Source organism: Macaca thibetana, chromosome 2 (assembly GCF_024542745.1).
Source record: "Macaca thibetana thibetana isolate TM-01 chromosome 2, ASM2454274v1, whole genome shotgun sequence".
Lineage (NCBI taxonomy): Eukaryota > Metazoa > Chordata > Mammalia > Primates > Cercopithecidae > Macaca > Macaca thibetana.
In genome coordinates this window covers 91,802,740-91,818,460 of record NC_065579.1, presented here as the reverse complement: position 1 = coordinate 91,818,460, position 15,721 = coordinate 91,802,740, and the positions used below count along the sequence as shown (strand labels likewise).

Sequence of the window (15,721 nt, the reverse complement as noted above, 5' to 3'; positions counted from 1 at the left end):
ACACGGCGACTTCTGGACGTCCAGTCGGAATCCCACACAAGGGCAGCATAGGGGCTGGCATTTCAAAGGTCAGAAATCAAATAGGCTATAAACAAGGGGGAGAGAATTCTCAGGAAAGACGGACTTGGCAAGGACTTCATAGGCAAAGAAGATCCCATTGCAGACTCCTGTAAGATAGCTTTGGTCCCTGCAACTTCTGAATAAAGGTCTCCGTGAAACTGTCCCTGACCACTGCATTTAAAATTACAACCTTTCCCAATCCCTATTCTCTTGCTTTTTAAATTTTTCTCAATAGCATTTACCATCATGTAATAAACTATATGCTTTACTTCTTATTGTCTTTCCCCACCAGAATGTAAGCTACCTGAGGGCTGGAAACTACTTCTTGTCTGTTTTCCCCTCTGCAGTAGGTGCTTAGCATATGCTGGGTGCAAAGTATTTGTTGAAAGAACGAGCATGTGGATAAAAATATCCCCACAACAGCCTCTCGTGGTGAGGACTGTCATCACCATTTTACAGATAAGAAAATGGGAGAGCAGAGATTTAAGTCTCATGCTTTAGACCAGTGCTTCTTAAATATGAACAGACAAAGGAATCCCCGGGGATCTTGCTGAAGTGAAGGCTCTGACTCAGCAGGCCTGGGTGGGGCCTCAGTTCTGCACGACCGTGCCTCAACTTCCAGGTGGTGCTAGAGCTGCTGGACAGCTACACACCCAGACAAAATGACAGCGCAAGACCCTGCAGGTGGCTGAAGGAAATCAAAATGTTTTATCCCAAAATAGATTTCTTTGACATAGTTTGAAATGGCTGCTGCAGGGCCAGCAGACAGAAGTGGCCTTGCAAAACTATCACTTGTGGGGAAATTCTGCATCTGTAGAGAATCTCCTTGAATGCAGCCAGGCCTCCTCTTTCTAGGCCTTTCCCAGATCTAGGACAGATTTGAGTCTGACACCTTTACAAGTCTGAAAAGAAATTCACCATCTACTCTCTCTAAGGATTAAGACCTGGAAGGTTTCATCTACATAACAATGTCACCGTTGCTAGCCAAGCCTCCTTCTTTCTCTCCCCCATAACATGTCTTGCCATTAAAACCTGGTTGTGGTCATGCTCTGAGCATGCATTCTTTCTATAACCTCAAGATGGTATATAAGCTTCCGTACCTTACTAGGGGGCTGGGTCTTCATTCTGAAGCCTCCCCTGTATACAAGTTAAATAAATCTGTGTGCCTTTTCTCCTATTAATCTACCTTTTCTGAGTTGATTTTTCAGTGAAAAGGACCAAGGTTTCCACACTGTACAGTTGTGGCAGGGTGAACCCCCAAATTGGGGTTTGGCCTGGGAGGGCCAGTGGGTTTTGGCTTCCTAAGGGAAAGAATTCAAGAGGAAGCCCAGAGAGTAAAGCGAAAGCAAGTTTATTAAGAAAGTAAAGAAATAAAAGGGTGGTTACCCCATAGGTAGCACAGCCCCAAGGGCTGCTGCTTGGCTATTTTAATGGTTATTTCTTGATTAAATGCTAAAAAAGGAGTGGATTATTCATGAGTTTTACAGGAGAGGGGCTGGGAATTCTCAGAACCCAGGGTTCCTTCTGTTTTTAGACCATATAGAGTAACTTCGAGTTGCCATGGCATCTGTAAATTGTCGTGGTGCTGGTGAATTATCATTAGTGTCACCATCTTGATTCTGGCTGGCTTCAGCTGGCTTCTTTACCACATCCTGCTTTATCAGCGGGGTCTCTGTGACCTGTGTCTTGAGAAACAATTCCTGCTGAACTCCTATTTCATGGTGGACCCCACTGTTAAGAGTGAACATCAACTTAGCCACTTACCAATTTACCTTGGCCTTCCCTCTAACTCTTCCTCGCCTCAATTTCCTCACGAAATTATTATGAAGATTAGATTAATTTGTTCTTGTAAAGTACTTGATACAGTATCTCTGCACTATGCCTATCTGTAATAAGTTAGTCAGAATTCATTACTTTTTGGTCTGAATCTAACAACTTTCTCCCAGAATCCTAACGGAACATTATTAAAGTTATGTTCTACTTCACCAAAATAGGAGAAGTCAACATTTACGCTAAGAACCATGATAATATAAACCTACCATCAGAAAATTAGAAGTTTCTTCTGAATATATTACGTAAAGGTTTTGAGACAGGTTCCTAAAAGTGGGATTGTTGGCATTCGTATTTTAAATGTTGGTAGTTATTGTCAAATTGCCTTTCACACCAGCAGTATTTGAAAGTGCTCATTTCTCTTCATCTTAACTGACAATGGATCTTAACAATTTTTTAGATTTTTGCCAGTTTCATGAGGAGAATAACCTCATTTTAAGTTTGCATTGCTCTGATTACCAATGAGGCTAGGCATCTTTCTATATGTTTATTTGCTATTAAAATTTCTTCTTGAACTCCTGGCCTCAAGCAATGTTCCTGCTTCAGCCTCCCAAAGTGCTGGTATTACAGGCATGAGCCACCACACCCAGTCCCTAAAATTTCTTCTATGAATTTCCTCTTCATATAACCTCAACCATTTTTATAATTTTTGGTCTTTTCTGTATTATTTTGTAGAAGTAATTTATATATTATCTGTTACCCATGTTGCAAATATGTTCTCCCAAATATCTTTTCCCTTATGATGTATTTTGATCACATAAAAGTTTAACTTTTTATAGATTTAAATTTGTTAATCTTTTCTTTATAGTTTCAGGATCTTATGACTTGCTGAGGAAGAAGGGCTTCCCATCTAAAGATTACGAAAATATTCAGTTCTGCAAATACTTTTTTTTTTTAACATCAAACTTTAATTCACCTGTTTTTGTTTGTTTGCTTGTTTTTCTGTGAGGTACAGGCTTTCTCTAATTTCTTCCCAAATGGATAGCCAATTGTCTTCAAATCATTTATTGAAGAGTCTATACACTGCCACTGTTTTGGAATGATATTTCATCAAATTTATTTTTCTGCCCCCTTTTCTCTATCCTCTTTCTCTGCAACTCCAATTGTGTATATCTTGAAATACTTTGTGGTGTCCCACGAGGCACATCAAAGGCCTCTGGGGCTTCAACCATTTTGCTCATGTTTTATTCTTTTTTCCTTCTGTTCTTCAGATTGGATAATCTGTACTGTAATCCAGCTTCAAGTTCACTGATTCTGTGTCAGCTCAAATATGCTATTGAGTCCCTCTAATGAATTGCTCATTCCAGGTGTTTTACTTTTTTTTTTTTTTTAATTGAGACAGAGTCTCACTCTTTTGCCCAGGCTGGAGTGCAGTGGTGTGATCTCGGCTCACTGCAACCTCTGCCTCCTGGGTTCAAGCAATTCTCCTGCCTCAGCTTCCTGAGTAACTGGGATTACAGGCACATGCCACCACTTCCAGCTAATTTTTTGTATTTTTGGTAGAGACGGGATTTCACCATGTTGGCCAGGCTGGTCTTGAACTCCTGACCTCACACCTGCCTCGGCCTCCCACAGTGCTGGGATTACAGCCATAAGCCACCGCACCCAGTCAGGTGCTTAACTTTCTTTTATTTATATATTTTTTTGAGATGGAGTCCTGCTCTGTCATTCAGGCTGGAGTGCACGGGCACATCTTGGCTTACTGTAATCTCTGCTTCCCGGATTCAAGCGATTCTCCTGCCTCAGCCTCCTGAGTAGATGGGATTACAGGCACCTGCCACCATGCCTGGCTAATTTTTGTGTATTTTTAGTACAGATAAGGTTTCACCATGTTGGCCAGGCTGGTCTCCAACTCCTGACCTCAGGTGATATGCCCAACTCAGCCTCTCAAAGTGCTGGGATTACAGGCGTGAGCCACCATGCTTGGCCCATGTTTTACTTTCAATTCCAGAATTTCCTCTTGGTTCTTCTTATAATTTCCATCTATTTTATTATTCATTTATTTAATTTCCACTTATTTTAATTTATTCATCGATATTATTACTGATATTCTCTATTTGATGAATCATTGCTGTCATACTTTATTTAAACTGATTTTAGTTCTTTAAACATTTATAATAGCTGCTTTGAAGTCTGTTAAATCCAACATCTGGGTTCCTCAGAGACAGTTTTTATTAACTGTTTTTTTTTCTTCCTGTACAGCACATGAGAAATATATATGATATATACAGTGTCTGTGTGTGTATTTAAATTGGACATTTTAGATAATATATTGTAGCAATTCTGGATTCTTACCCCTCCCATTTCGGGGTAGTTGTTACTTTTTTTGTTTCTTTAGTGACTTGCCTGGACAAACTCTTGGGAGTCTTGTTTTTCCTGGGGTGTGCAGCCTCTGATGTTTCTGCTGGCAAAATACATATTGCATATATACATATATACACATACTTATCACTTGTTTTTATTTTTAAGCCTGCTTTTGTACGGGTTGTCCTGGATCAGCACAGCTTAGTGATCAGCCAATGACTGGTCAGAGGCTGTATTGTGTCTGTGTGTCTCTGGGGAAAGTATTTGAAGATCAGGCAGTTTACAGTCAGCTTCAGCTCTTACCTTCTGTATTCACAAGTCCTCACAGCCAAGCAGTTGATTCTCTTGGATTTTTTTTAGGGAGACAATAACAATTTTTACAATAGGGATATATATATATATTTTAGAATAAAGGCTATCATTTCTTTTTATTAAGGCCTCCAACACAACTAAACTGAAGAGACACTAGCAGTGACTCATGCTTGTTCCTCACTTAGCTTCAAGTTTCCTATAGGTTTCTGGCAAAGGGTCTTTGTCAAGTTAAGGAAGTCTCCTTCTATGCCTTCCTTACTGGAAATGTAATAAAATATCATAAATAAATGTTGAATTTAATTTTTCACTTTTTAGAAGCCCTTATCAAGATTATCATTTGGTTATTTTTCATTTAATCCTTTTAATATTAATAATAATATATAATGAGTTATATTAAACAGTTTCCTCATGGAGAACCAACTTAGCATTCCTGGATTTCATCCTATTTTACCCAGAATATATTATTCTTCTAATAGGAATCAATTTGCAATTTATTTGGAACTTTTCTATCTGTCTTCAAAATGGGTTTGGCTCACTGCTTCCTATTTTTGTGTGAATGTGCCCGCTCTCCATTTCTGGTTTCTGTACCAGGGTTATGTTAGTTTTCTAGAATGAGTTGCTTTATCTTTTTCTACTCTCTGGAACAGCTTATGTAACATAGGAATTATCCATTCCTTGAAAGCTTACTAGAACCTGCCTATATAGCTATCTGGGTCTGTGATTTTTTTAAGGTATAGGTCTTTGTCTACTTTTACATTTTTTTTCTAAGATAATCAGTCTAGTTGGACTTTTTTTTTTAACCTCATGCATATTTTCTTAAGATTTTATCTTTGTGTGAATAAAATTATAAAAAGATATTTTGTTGTTTTTTGTTTGTTTGTTTTGAGACGGGGTCTGTCATCCTGGCTGGAATACACTGGCGTGAACATGGTTCACAGCAGCCTTGACCTCCTGGGCTGAAGGGATCCTCCCACCTCAGCCTCCCAAGTAGCTGGAACCACAGGCTTTTGCCACCATGCCTGGCTAATTTGTTTTTTATTTTTTGTGGAGACAAGGTCTTACTTCCTTGTCTAGGCTGGTCTTGAACTCCTAGGCTCAAGGATCTTCTTGCCTTAGCCTCCCAAAGTGCTGGGATTACAGGTGTGAGCCAACCGTGCCCAGCACAGAACATGTTATAATTTTTAAATCTTCATACAAGTATGGTACTTCTTTAAAAAGTATTTCTAGTGTTGTTTTTTGGCATCATCACTCTTCTTTATTTCTTGTTGAAGCTTGCTGTAGGTTTGTCTATTTTTTTGGACCAAAAAATAGCTTTTGATTTTGCTAATGTGGAATACTTTTGTTGTTATTATTATTATTTTTTCTATTTCAGGATATGCTTTGTCTTTAATAATACCTTCATTTTACGTTCTTCGAGTTGGGTTTATTTCATTGTCCCTTGTCTAGTTTTTATGTTGTCAATTTAGTTCACTTGTTTTCAGTCTCCCCTGTTTTCCACAGGTAAGTAGTGGCATTTTCCTCTGTGCTGGTTTGGCTAAATCCCATTGGTTTTGACATGGACAACTGCTCACTGTTGTTCACTTCTAATTTGTTTGTCCCTTCAACTTTGATTTCTTTTTTATCTAAAAAGTTCATTTAAATGGTGTTTAAAACTTCCCAAGTGGATTTGTTTTCAGTTGTTTGCTTGCCTAACCTTTTGTTTTTGACTTCCAAGTTTATTGCATTGTGGTCAGAGACTGTGGCTTCTACCGCTTTGACTTTTAAAATTCTATTGATACTTATTTTTGTGTTGTTGTACATTGAATAATTTGTAGATGTTCACATCTGAAAAGAATGTGCATTCCTTTCTGTTAGGATCTCTGTTAATTACTCTATATAAATCAGTTTCTTCAGTCCTTACAATGTGAGCTAGGCACTACTATTAGCTCATTTTACAGACGAGGAGAATAAGATTGGGGAGTTTAGGTGACTTCCTCAAGGTTGCCATAGCTGGTAAACAAGGGAGCAGTAATGAAAATCAGACATTCTGACTCATTCTGTCTTGGTCTCTATATAAGTGATCACAACTCTAGTTGCATTATTCAAATACTCATTATTTTACTCCTACTTGTGTGATGATTTTTGAGGGGAAAGCCATAAATTTTCTTGCAATGACTGTGAATGTGTCAATTTCTTTTTGTGTTTCTATGTCTTTCTATGTTTAAAGCTATGTCGTTGGTTACATAAAATTTCATTTATGTTACAAATTCTTAGTGGACTAAATCTTTAACACTCTGAAATATATTTTCTTTTGCCCTGTTTAATGTTTGTGGATTTTGGGCTTTAATTATACTTCATTTGCTGTTAATATTGCTATACTTGATTTCTTTGGGTTAACATTTGCCCCCCTTTTTTTTTTTGAATGCCTTACATTCTGGGTAACTTCGAAGGTGTATTTCTTAGAAGTTATTTGGTGCTTGGATTTTTAAAATTCTAATCTGAGAGGGTCTTTCACTAGGGCATTTAATCCATTCATTATTATTTTGATTATTGAAATAATTAGGTTTATTACTTCCATCTTATTATACATACTTTTTTTTCTTCATAAATTCTTTCCTTTTGGATTGTTTTGAATTTTATTATGTTTTAAGTTCTTCTTCTTTAGTGGTTTGGATGTCTTCAATTGTTCTTTGTTGCCCTTAAAATTTTATATATTTAAATATTTATTTTACAAAAGCCTTGAGTTAAGTGGTACTTAAACTTGTCCCACCAAGACAAGAATCTTGACTTGCTTTCATTTCTAGCTCTCTTGACTTCTAACTCTTATATTATGATCATCTGATATTTTCATTCCAGATTGCTATTTAGAAAAGGAATAAGTTTAACTGGCTTTTTTGTTCTTCTTACAATACATTCCCAGAAAATCCAAGTTTCTTCCATTGCTTTATTCTTTTATATTTATTCTACTGTATGGCTCATACTGAGGTTTCATTTGAATGATCACAATTTTGAATTTACAAATCTCCAGTTTATTCTGTTTCATGGAAACACTGTCTTTTTGCATTGCTCTGAAGACATCAGTCTTGCTTACTGAGAAGCCTTCTGTTGGCCTTGTTACTGCACCCTCTGGTATTAGTTATTTTGATTGCATTTGCTGCCTCTCTACCCTGGTTGATGCTCCTCCTCTGGTGGGTGATTCTTGGAGGTCTACTCATCATCTGTCTGTCCTATTGACTGAGCCTGCTTCTGGTGATTAGGTAGCGGGCAGCATTTTCAGGAGCAGTGTGCAATTCAGCACAATGGGAAGCACGTGAACCTTGGAGTCAGACAGACCTGGTTACAAACCCAGCTCTATTTTTTAGAAGCTGTGTCAGATTGGGCAAATCTTTGAGGCTTGGTTCCTCAACTTGGGATAATGACCTTACCTTATGGATGTGCCATAAGGATTAAATTTGACAGCACATGAAAAAGGCTATTAAAGTGTTGGGACAGCAATAAATGGTATTCATTTTTTGGGGGGAGGGTCAGTTATTCAGGAGTACTTTCTTCCCTCTTTAGCCTTGGATTATATCGACTGATTTGATGGCCCCAACTTAGGAAGTTCCTCCAGGTCATCCTTGGGGAAAACAATTCATTCCTCTATTTATGTCTAATTTTAAGCTCCTGTTATGGTCAGTGATATATCAGGTGCATATTTTCTTCATAGGGATATGAACAGCCCCACTATAAATTAATTGAAGTTCCCATATCAACTGACTCATTGTGGGATACCCATCGTACATCCTGGGTAGCCCTGTCTAGTGTACGTGCATGGGGAGGGACAATTTTACAATTTACTAAAATATGAGTCCTGGCACCAACCTGGAATATTCTAACAGATGCTGGTATTCATGTCATATTGAAATCAATATCCTAATGGTACCCTATGGCAAAGACATTGATGTAACCCCTTAGAAAATTATCATTCATCCCTACAATTTTATGTCCTCCTGGAAATCACGTCAGTTCTTTAGAATCACTGCCCCATGGCAAGAACAGAACAAGCCAGAGAGGCCAATATTTTCAATTGGTTTTACAGGAGGAGGAAAGAATGGTATGACATTTATTTTATATCTCTTCTAGACTAACACTAGAGTTCTTTGAAAAACCCAGTACTTTCACCTGGAATAAAAGTTCTAGCCCTTCACTCCCTGTTAGCTATCATTTCTAACTTTTTCCCTTTTTGCATATTAACAAGAGCCAAATCCCAAAGCTGTCTCCTCCAGTGTGAGAAAGCCGCTCACAAATACAGGTTTTTAGCTCCATCAAGTGAAGCTTGCAGTCTGAGATAAAGCTCCCATCTCTTCCCTTGAACCTTCAGGCATTGTGAGTCAAACTTAACTTTGGAAAGACCACTCCCCTCTTCCCTTCATGAGCCATGAAGTTTGTGACAGATGTGTTATCTTGATGCAATCTTAGACCTGCACTCAGGGGCTATGCTACATGGCTCGCCTCTGCAGAAGAAGGGCAATAAAGTGAAGCGGTTCAATTTTTCAAGTCAGTTCTGAAAAACTGAGAAGAAGATCTATCTTCACTTCAAAACGAAATCTCTAAGGAGCAAGTGGCCACAGCCTGCCTCCCACAAGCTGTCTGGCTCACTCTATTTTATTCCTGGAAATCAGGTGAGTTGTTTAGAATGACTGTCCAATAGAAGCAAAAAAGTAAGCTAGGGAGGTCAATAGCTACTGCTCATTGCAGCAGGCCAAGGGTGGTTTGCTGACAATGTCCATGACATATAGTTAGACTCTAGTATCAAACAGGGAGCTTGGCCTTCTCCATGCCTAAGTCAGCAGATAGGAAGGTTCAGGTCTACAGCACACACACGATGTACCCAAGAGGAGTGATTAATTTACAAACTGTCAGAGGAAATGACTGTGGTTTAGTACTCTCTGTCATTCTGCCAAAATATCTATCTCTGCACATCTGCAGAAGGCACACAGAACACCTACTCTTGCATATTTGTATAAGAGTTAGGCAAACAGAATGGAGAACTAGGTGTAGCTCCCAACACAGCAGATACTCATCATACACTCACACATGGTGACTGTTCCTCTATCTGGAATGTTTTCCTCTTCACCTGTTCTCTTGGTGAACTCCATATCCTCTAAGCCCTGACTTGAAGAGCTTCCTTTGTGAAGCACTGAACCTTTGTAGCATCCTTGGGCCTGGGCATGCGTCCATTATTGTATTTGTTATATGGTATTACAATGGTATTTTATGTATCTGTTTCCTGCAAGACAGTGAATTCTGGGGCAGACATGGGACTTATTCCTCTTCTTGGAGCCTGGCATGTAATAGGTGCTTGCTGAGTCAGTGTTTGTGAACAAATCAAGAATGATTTGTTATTGGTAATTTTGCTATTTTAGATAGACTAGAAAGGTCTGCCACCCTTCCCCTCTATTATTTTCATGATCATTACAATCTGGCTTCCTGATGGACAGACACTAGGTCCACAGTGACCTGTTTCCTTTTTTTTCTGTGCTGTGGGAAGTCAGAGCAGGGTCCACACAACCACAGTGGGTGGGAAGCAGTGGAAATTGATAGTCTTTCCTCAGGCCACCACTGTGGCTCTGTTTTTAAGTTAAATACAAGCACAGCAGAGGGGCTCAGAGACATTTGCTACAAGGAAAGAAGATCACGAGCCAAGGCTGGGAGTTTGGAGTGGTTACACTTCATTAGGCTCCCCATAAAAACCTCCCATATATAAGCCAGACACTCTCCACTTACAGACAGCTGGACCTCAAGAAATCCTTTGGGCAAACACAAAAGACTCTTTGGTGAAAGCTAGAGGCAGGTTGGTCCTGCCCAGGGACCCAAGAAGCAGCCCCAGAGACTTCTAAATGAATTCTGAACCAACAGTCAGAAAACTATGCCACACGTGGGTCCATAGGTAGGGTGACAGCCCAAAGCCCACAGGGCCAGTAAGCCCACCCTCAGTATGCTCTATGGATGATAATCACAGGCAATACAGATGCCAAGGGCACTGTTAAAGAGGGAGAAACCATATGAGGGTCCCAAGGGTGTGGAGAGGAATGACAGATGAGCCTTCCCTCCATTCCTATAATCCGTTTCTGCTTCAGTCGGCTTAACATGCCCAGCTGGTGCCCAGCTGCTCGGTAGCCTGTTGGAGGCTGGGGAGTGGTGGTGGCTGAAAGTGGGGGTGGGGAGGGAATGCCACCAGGCCAAAGGGTCACCTCCTACTGCAGTACAGAGAATGAGTGCTGGTTTCTCCTAATAGGACTGAATTTCACTTGCACCAAGCCACCCAAATCCCCAGAATGAAAGCCCTGCTCCATTCAAAGTCCCAGAAGGCCAAAGTGGAAACCATCACGAGCTCTGAGTCACACCTGACCCAGTGAGCATTCTCAGGCCCTGCTGAGCAAGGGAGGGGAGGAGCCACAGGAGGCCCTCGCTGGGGGCTTGAAGGCAGAGGGTGTGCCAGCCCCAGATACTGAAACAAGTATCTGGGGACTCTTGCCTCTTCACTACAGCACCTCATGCACTCGCTTTTATGTTTCTACTCTTGTTGTCATTCTGGACTCAGTGGCGATCGTTTATAAGAACACAGAGAGCTTTCCTACTTGCTTAGTGAGATGTGCCAGTGAATTTACTTTTCCATACCATGAAGATGCCCACAGCCTTTGATCACAGGCTGGGCTATTCAGATGGAGACTTGGCCATCTTAGGAATTCTGTTACAGACTTTATGAAAATTCTAAATATAGTTTTGAAAATCCAAAGGATTTGTTTCTCAGGCCCAAAGAACAGAGTGCAGCCAGCTCACACCACTTGGGTATCTGAGGGTCCACTCAGCCAGACCGATAGCCAGGCAGTTCTCCAGGTCTTCAGGAAACCACTTCTAATGCCTTCCATGCAAGTCAGCTATTTGTTAGTGTGAGCCAAAATCCCTTCCAGTGGCTTTTCCTTGGCTCGATGATCAGTTAAGAGGAAAAGGGGTATCCTTGGTTTTGGGGTACCTTCAGAATCTGAGTGACTTAAATGTCTTGTTTTGGTCAATAGATGATTTTGCCCATAGGAAAAAAAAGTATCTCTGCAACACTGTAGATGTTCATGTGAACAACTCAGAAAGCATGCTTGAGGAAGAGAGCACTCCTAGCTGCTGGGGAAACGGTGGCGTGGTCAGTATGGCTAATAATATTTAAGAGGGTAGCCAGGAGCCTGTGTGGTTTTTTCACCTCATGCTAAGTTCCAACCACAGTACATCATAGGTACACAACACTGGCGGCTTTCTTCTGCTGGGTCAGCAGAGCCCACAGACAAGGGGATGCTGTGGAACTGGAATGGAACATCATGAGGGATATTAACAACTGAGTCAGCATTTCGGGAGGATTGACCTGTTCCACATTCAACATTCACATGCAACTGGTTTTCAGCCCACATGACCTAGAGGGCAGCAATGCCAGAAACTATTGTCACCATCACACAATATTTTCTGAACCTCCACCCTGTGGGCTGTGTCCTCTTCAACTCTGGGCTCAGATGTGTCACCTGCTATGGGCCTTGCTGCCCCGATTTTCAAGCTATCTATGGAGAAACTGTCCCTTTGGCTGAATGTCCTCCATGTGCCCCTATAGAGAGCAATGCTTTTACGAGCCTCTCCACATGGACTGAAGGCATTTTCCCTGTGCAAAATGCACTCAGCAAAGTGCATTCAGACACATGCAACTGCAGACAGCTGCTGGGGGTTCCCAGAGCCAGCGAAGTCCATCCCAGGAGATGGTTCATAATCAACCCTTCCCTGTCCCCAAAGAGGTCTTCTTATGGCATTAACCAAATAGTCTCAATGTAGAAATTCAGGTATCATAGGTCCCCTGGCCTCTCCAGATAAGGTCTCCAAAGGATAGAATGAGTTAAATTTTCTGAGCCCTTGGGGTGGATGTCAGGGTAGGGTGGAATACAAAGTTTGAACGGGCTGGCTCAAAGTTGAAAGCAATAGTGAAAACAAATGGAGAACTCACCACCATTTCCTGGACATGAAACATCTCTGCACCACCAGATGAGAGTCGATTAGGGAAAGAGATGCTGACAGATGACCCTGGAAGGGTGCTCGGGCCAGTGTTGTAGACCTGTGGGTGTGGAACACACACAGCAAGTCTCAGTGGAAGACAGCAGACCTCCATTTCCTGTCATGCAATATACATTCTAAGGTTCTTTGAAATCACATACAGAAACTCTAAGGTTCGGATCTAGAAGGTCACGACTTGAAGTAAAGTGAACTACTGAAAATTTCAGACAGGAAATTTCAACAAAATAGAAACACTTCCAACATGTATCTAAAAATTCCAAACTTTGAAATTACCATATTCCCTTTCAACATTTTACTGTCTTCTTCCTGCTAAAAATTATTTTTCTTTTTACACGCATAGGAATTTACTCATAGACTATCACACTTGGTGAAAACTCAGACATCATAATCTAGTCCAGTGGTTCTCAAACGTTAGCATAACATCAGAATCATCTGAGGGACTTGTTAAAACACACATTGGTTGTGGGGGGTATGGAGTAGGGGTCACGCCCAGAGTTTCTGACTCAGTAGGTCTAGGGTGGGGCTGGCAGATTCACATTTATAACATGGTCCCAGGAGATGCTGATGTTGCTGGTCCAGGAACCACCCCTTGAGACCCACTGATCTGGTCCAACCTCTTTCCTTTGCCAGTTTGAGGTAACTGAGGCCCTTAAGGACCAAGTGGGTCATCCCAAAACCAAGTGATTGAATATACAGAGAGAGAGCTGTTTTTACTACACTAGCCAGCTGATTTGGTTTCCAGGCAATCTGCAGCTCATCCCTTGCACAACTGCACCCCTCTTCTGTCTCCCTCTGTCTCAGCCTTTGGTTCTATAAAGCTTTGTCTCTCTTGTCTTCCCTAGCATTTCTCCATTTTCTGTCTTCAGAAGTCAATCATTTCCTGAGAAATGAGGAAAAAGATGGAGGTCACAGAGACCAATAAGAGCAAGGAGGGAGAGAAAAAGCTGAACATGAAACTTGAGGAAGAAACAGAATATGCAGAGGAATAAAAAAGGTGAGCAGATCTCTAGAGACAGAAAGTAGATTAGCGGTTGCCTAGGACTGGGGAGCAGGAAGAATAGGGAGTAGGAAAGGCAGCAATGACAGGCCCCCCCGAAGATGTCCATGTTCTCATCTGTGGAACCTGTGAATGTTATGTGGCCAGGGGGAATTAAGGTTGCTAATCAGGTGACCTTAAAATAAAGAGGTTATCTTGGATTATCCAGGTGAGCACATTGTACTCATAAGGGTGCTTATATAGGGAAGAGGCAAAAGTCAGATCAGAAAGAGATCCTAAGACTTGGCCAGCCATTGCTGGCTTTGAAGATGGAAGGGGGCCATGAGCCAAAGAATGTAGGCAGCCCTTAGAGGCTGGAAAAGGCAGGAAGTGGATTTTCCCCTGGTGCTTCTGGCAAGAACACCGGCCCCAACACTGGGCCTGGCAAGGCCCATTTTGGACTTCTTTTCTTCAGAACTGTAAGATAATAAATTTGTGTTGTTTTAAGCCACAAATATTGTAGTAATTTCTTATAGCAGCAACAGGAAATTAATACAAGAAGCTATGTCAATGGGTTTGGAATTTCTTTTTCTTCTTCTTCTTCTTTTTTTTTTTTTTTTTAACAGTCCAGAGGTCTTTCATTTTTTTAACACCTATTATGCCATGAATTTATACAGTTCAGGCTCCTTCCCACTGGTTCTCACAAAGTGTGCTTCTCTGGGTGGTGCAGGCTTGCGCTTCAGTTGGACTGAGGTATCTTTCTCTTTGGCTTCCTTCTTTTTTTTTTTTTTTCCAAGATAGAGTCTCGCTCTGTTGCCCAGGCTGGAGTGCAGTGGCCTGATCTTGGTTCACTGCATCTTCTGCCTCCTGGGTTCAAGCAATTCTCCGTGCCTCAGCCTCCCGAGTAGCTGGGATTACAGGTGCCTACTACCATGCCCGGCTAATTTTTGTATTTTAGTAGAGATGGGGTTTCACCATGTTGGCCAGGTTGGTCTCGAACTCCTGACCTCAGGTGATCCGCCTGCATCGGCCTCCCAAAGTGTTGGGATTACAGACGTGAGCTACTGTGCCTGGCCAGTTTCCTTCTTTTTCTGATCATTTTCCTTCACACGTTTCAGGAAGCGATCTTGGCTCTTAGAGTACTTAATGTGCTCAATATGCACATTAATTCTCTTGACAAGAATCTTGCCCTTAACTTGTGTTTACAACAATGCCAACAGTATGCTGGGTAACACTGTAGACTCTTTCAGTTTCGCCATGGTAATACTTGCAGAGCACTCCTTTTGGAACAGTACCCATTCCCTTGATGTCTACAATATCACCTTATAGATTCGCATATATGCGGCCAAAGAAAACAACTCCATGTTTTCTAAAAAGCCTAGAGAACATATGTCAGGTGCCTCTCCTCTTTCCCTTTGGGTGCGGCATTTCGGCGAATTACTGGGAGATGGCGGTTCTGTTCAAAAGGCTGGAATTTCTTTTGGGGGGGGATCAAAATGTTCTAAAATTTTGCAACAAGGATGGAACTGGAGGTCATTATGCTAAGTGAAATAAGCCTTGGGAGGCTGAGGCAGGCAGATTGCTTGAGGCCAGGAGTTTGAGACCAGCTGGGCAACATGACGAAACCCCATATCTAAAACATTAGCCAGGTGTGGTGGTGTGTCCTTTTAGTCCCAGCTACTCAGGGGGCTGAGGTGGGAGGATTGCTTGAGCCCAGGAGGTTGAGGCTGCAATGAGCCGAGACTGCACCACTGTACCCCAGTAGCCTGAGTGACAGCGAGACACTGTCTCAAAAAAAAAAAAAAAAAAAAAAAAAAGGAAAGAAGCAAGCCAGGAATAGAAAGAGAAACATCACATGTTCTTATTTGTGAAAATCAAACAAAATTGAACCCAAACAATTGAACTCAAAACCAAAACAATTGAACTCCTGGAGACAGAGAGCAGAGGGATGCTAACTAGAGGCTGGGAAGGGTAATGGGGGGATGGCTGTGGCGGGGAGAGGTGGGGATGGTTAATGGATTAAAAAAATTGAAAGAATAAGACCTGATATTTGATAGCACAATACGGTGACTATAGTCAATAATAATTTAATAGTACATTTTAAAGTAACTAAGAGAGTATAATTGGATTGTTTGAAACACAAAGGATTTCTTGAGGGGATGGATACCCCCATTT

The 15,721-nt window shown here is 41.2% G+C and overlaps 1 protein-coding gene across 2 annotated transcripts in view; it reads right to left on the bottom strand.

The window, feature by feature from the left end:
- ITGA9 (integrin subunit alpha 9) overlaps positions 1 to 15,721 on the bottom strand; it is a 388,944-nt gene that overhangs the window by 62,656 nt on the left and 310,567 nt on the right. For both annotated transcript variants that reach the window (XM_050780278.1, XM_050780279.1), the window contains one exon: positions 12,503 to 12,610. In XM_050780278.1, the coding sequence (XP_050636235.1) occupies positions 12,503 to 12,610 (108 nt within the window). The remainder of the gene's footprint in view (positions 1 to 12,502; positions 12,611 to 15,721) is intronic.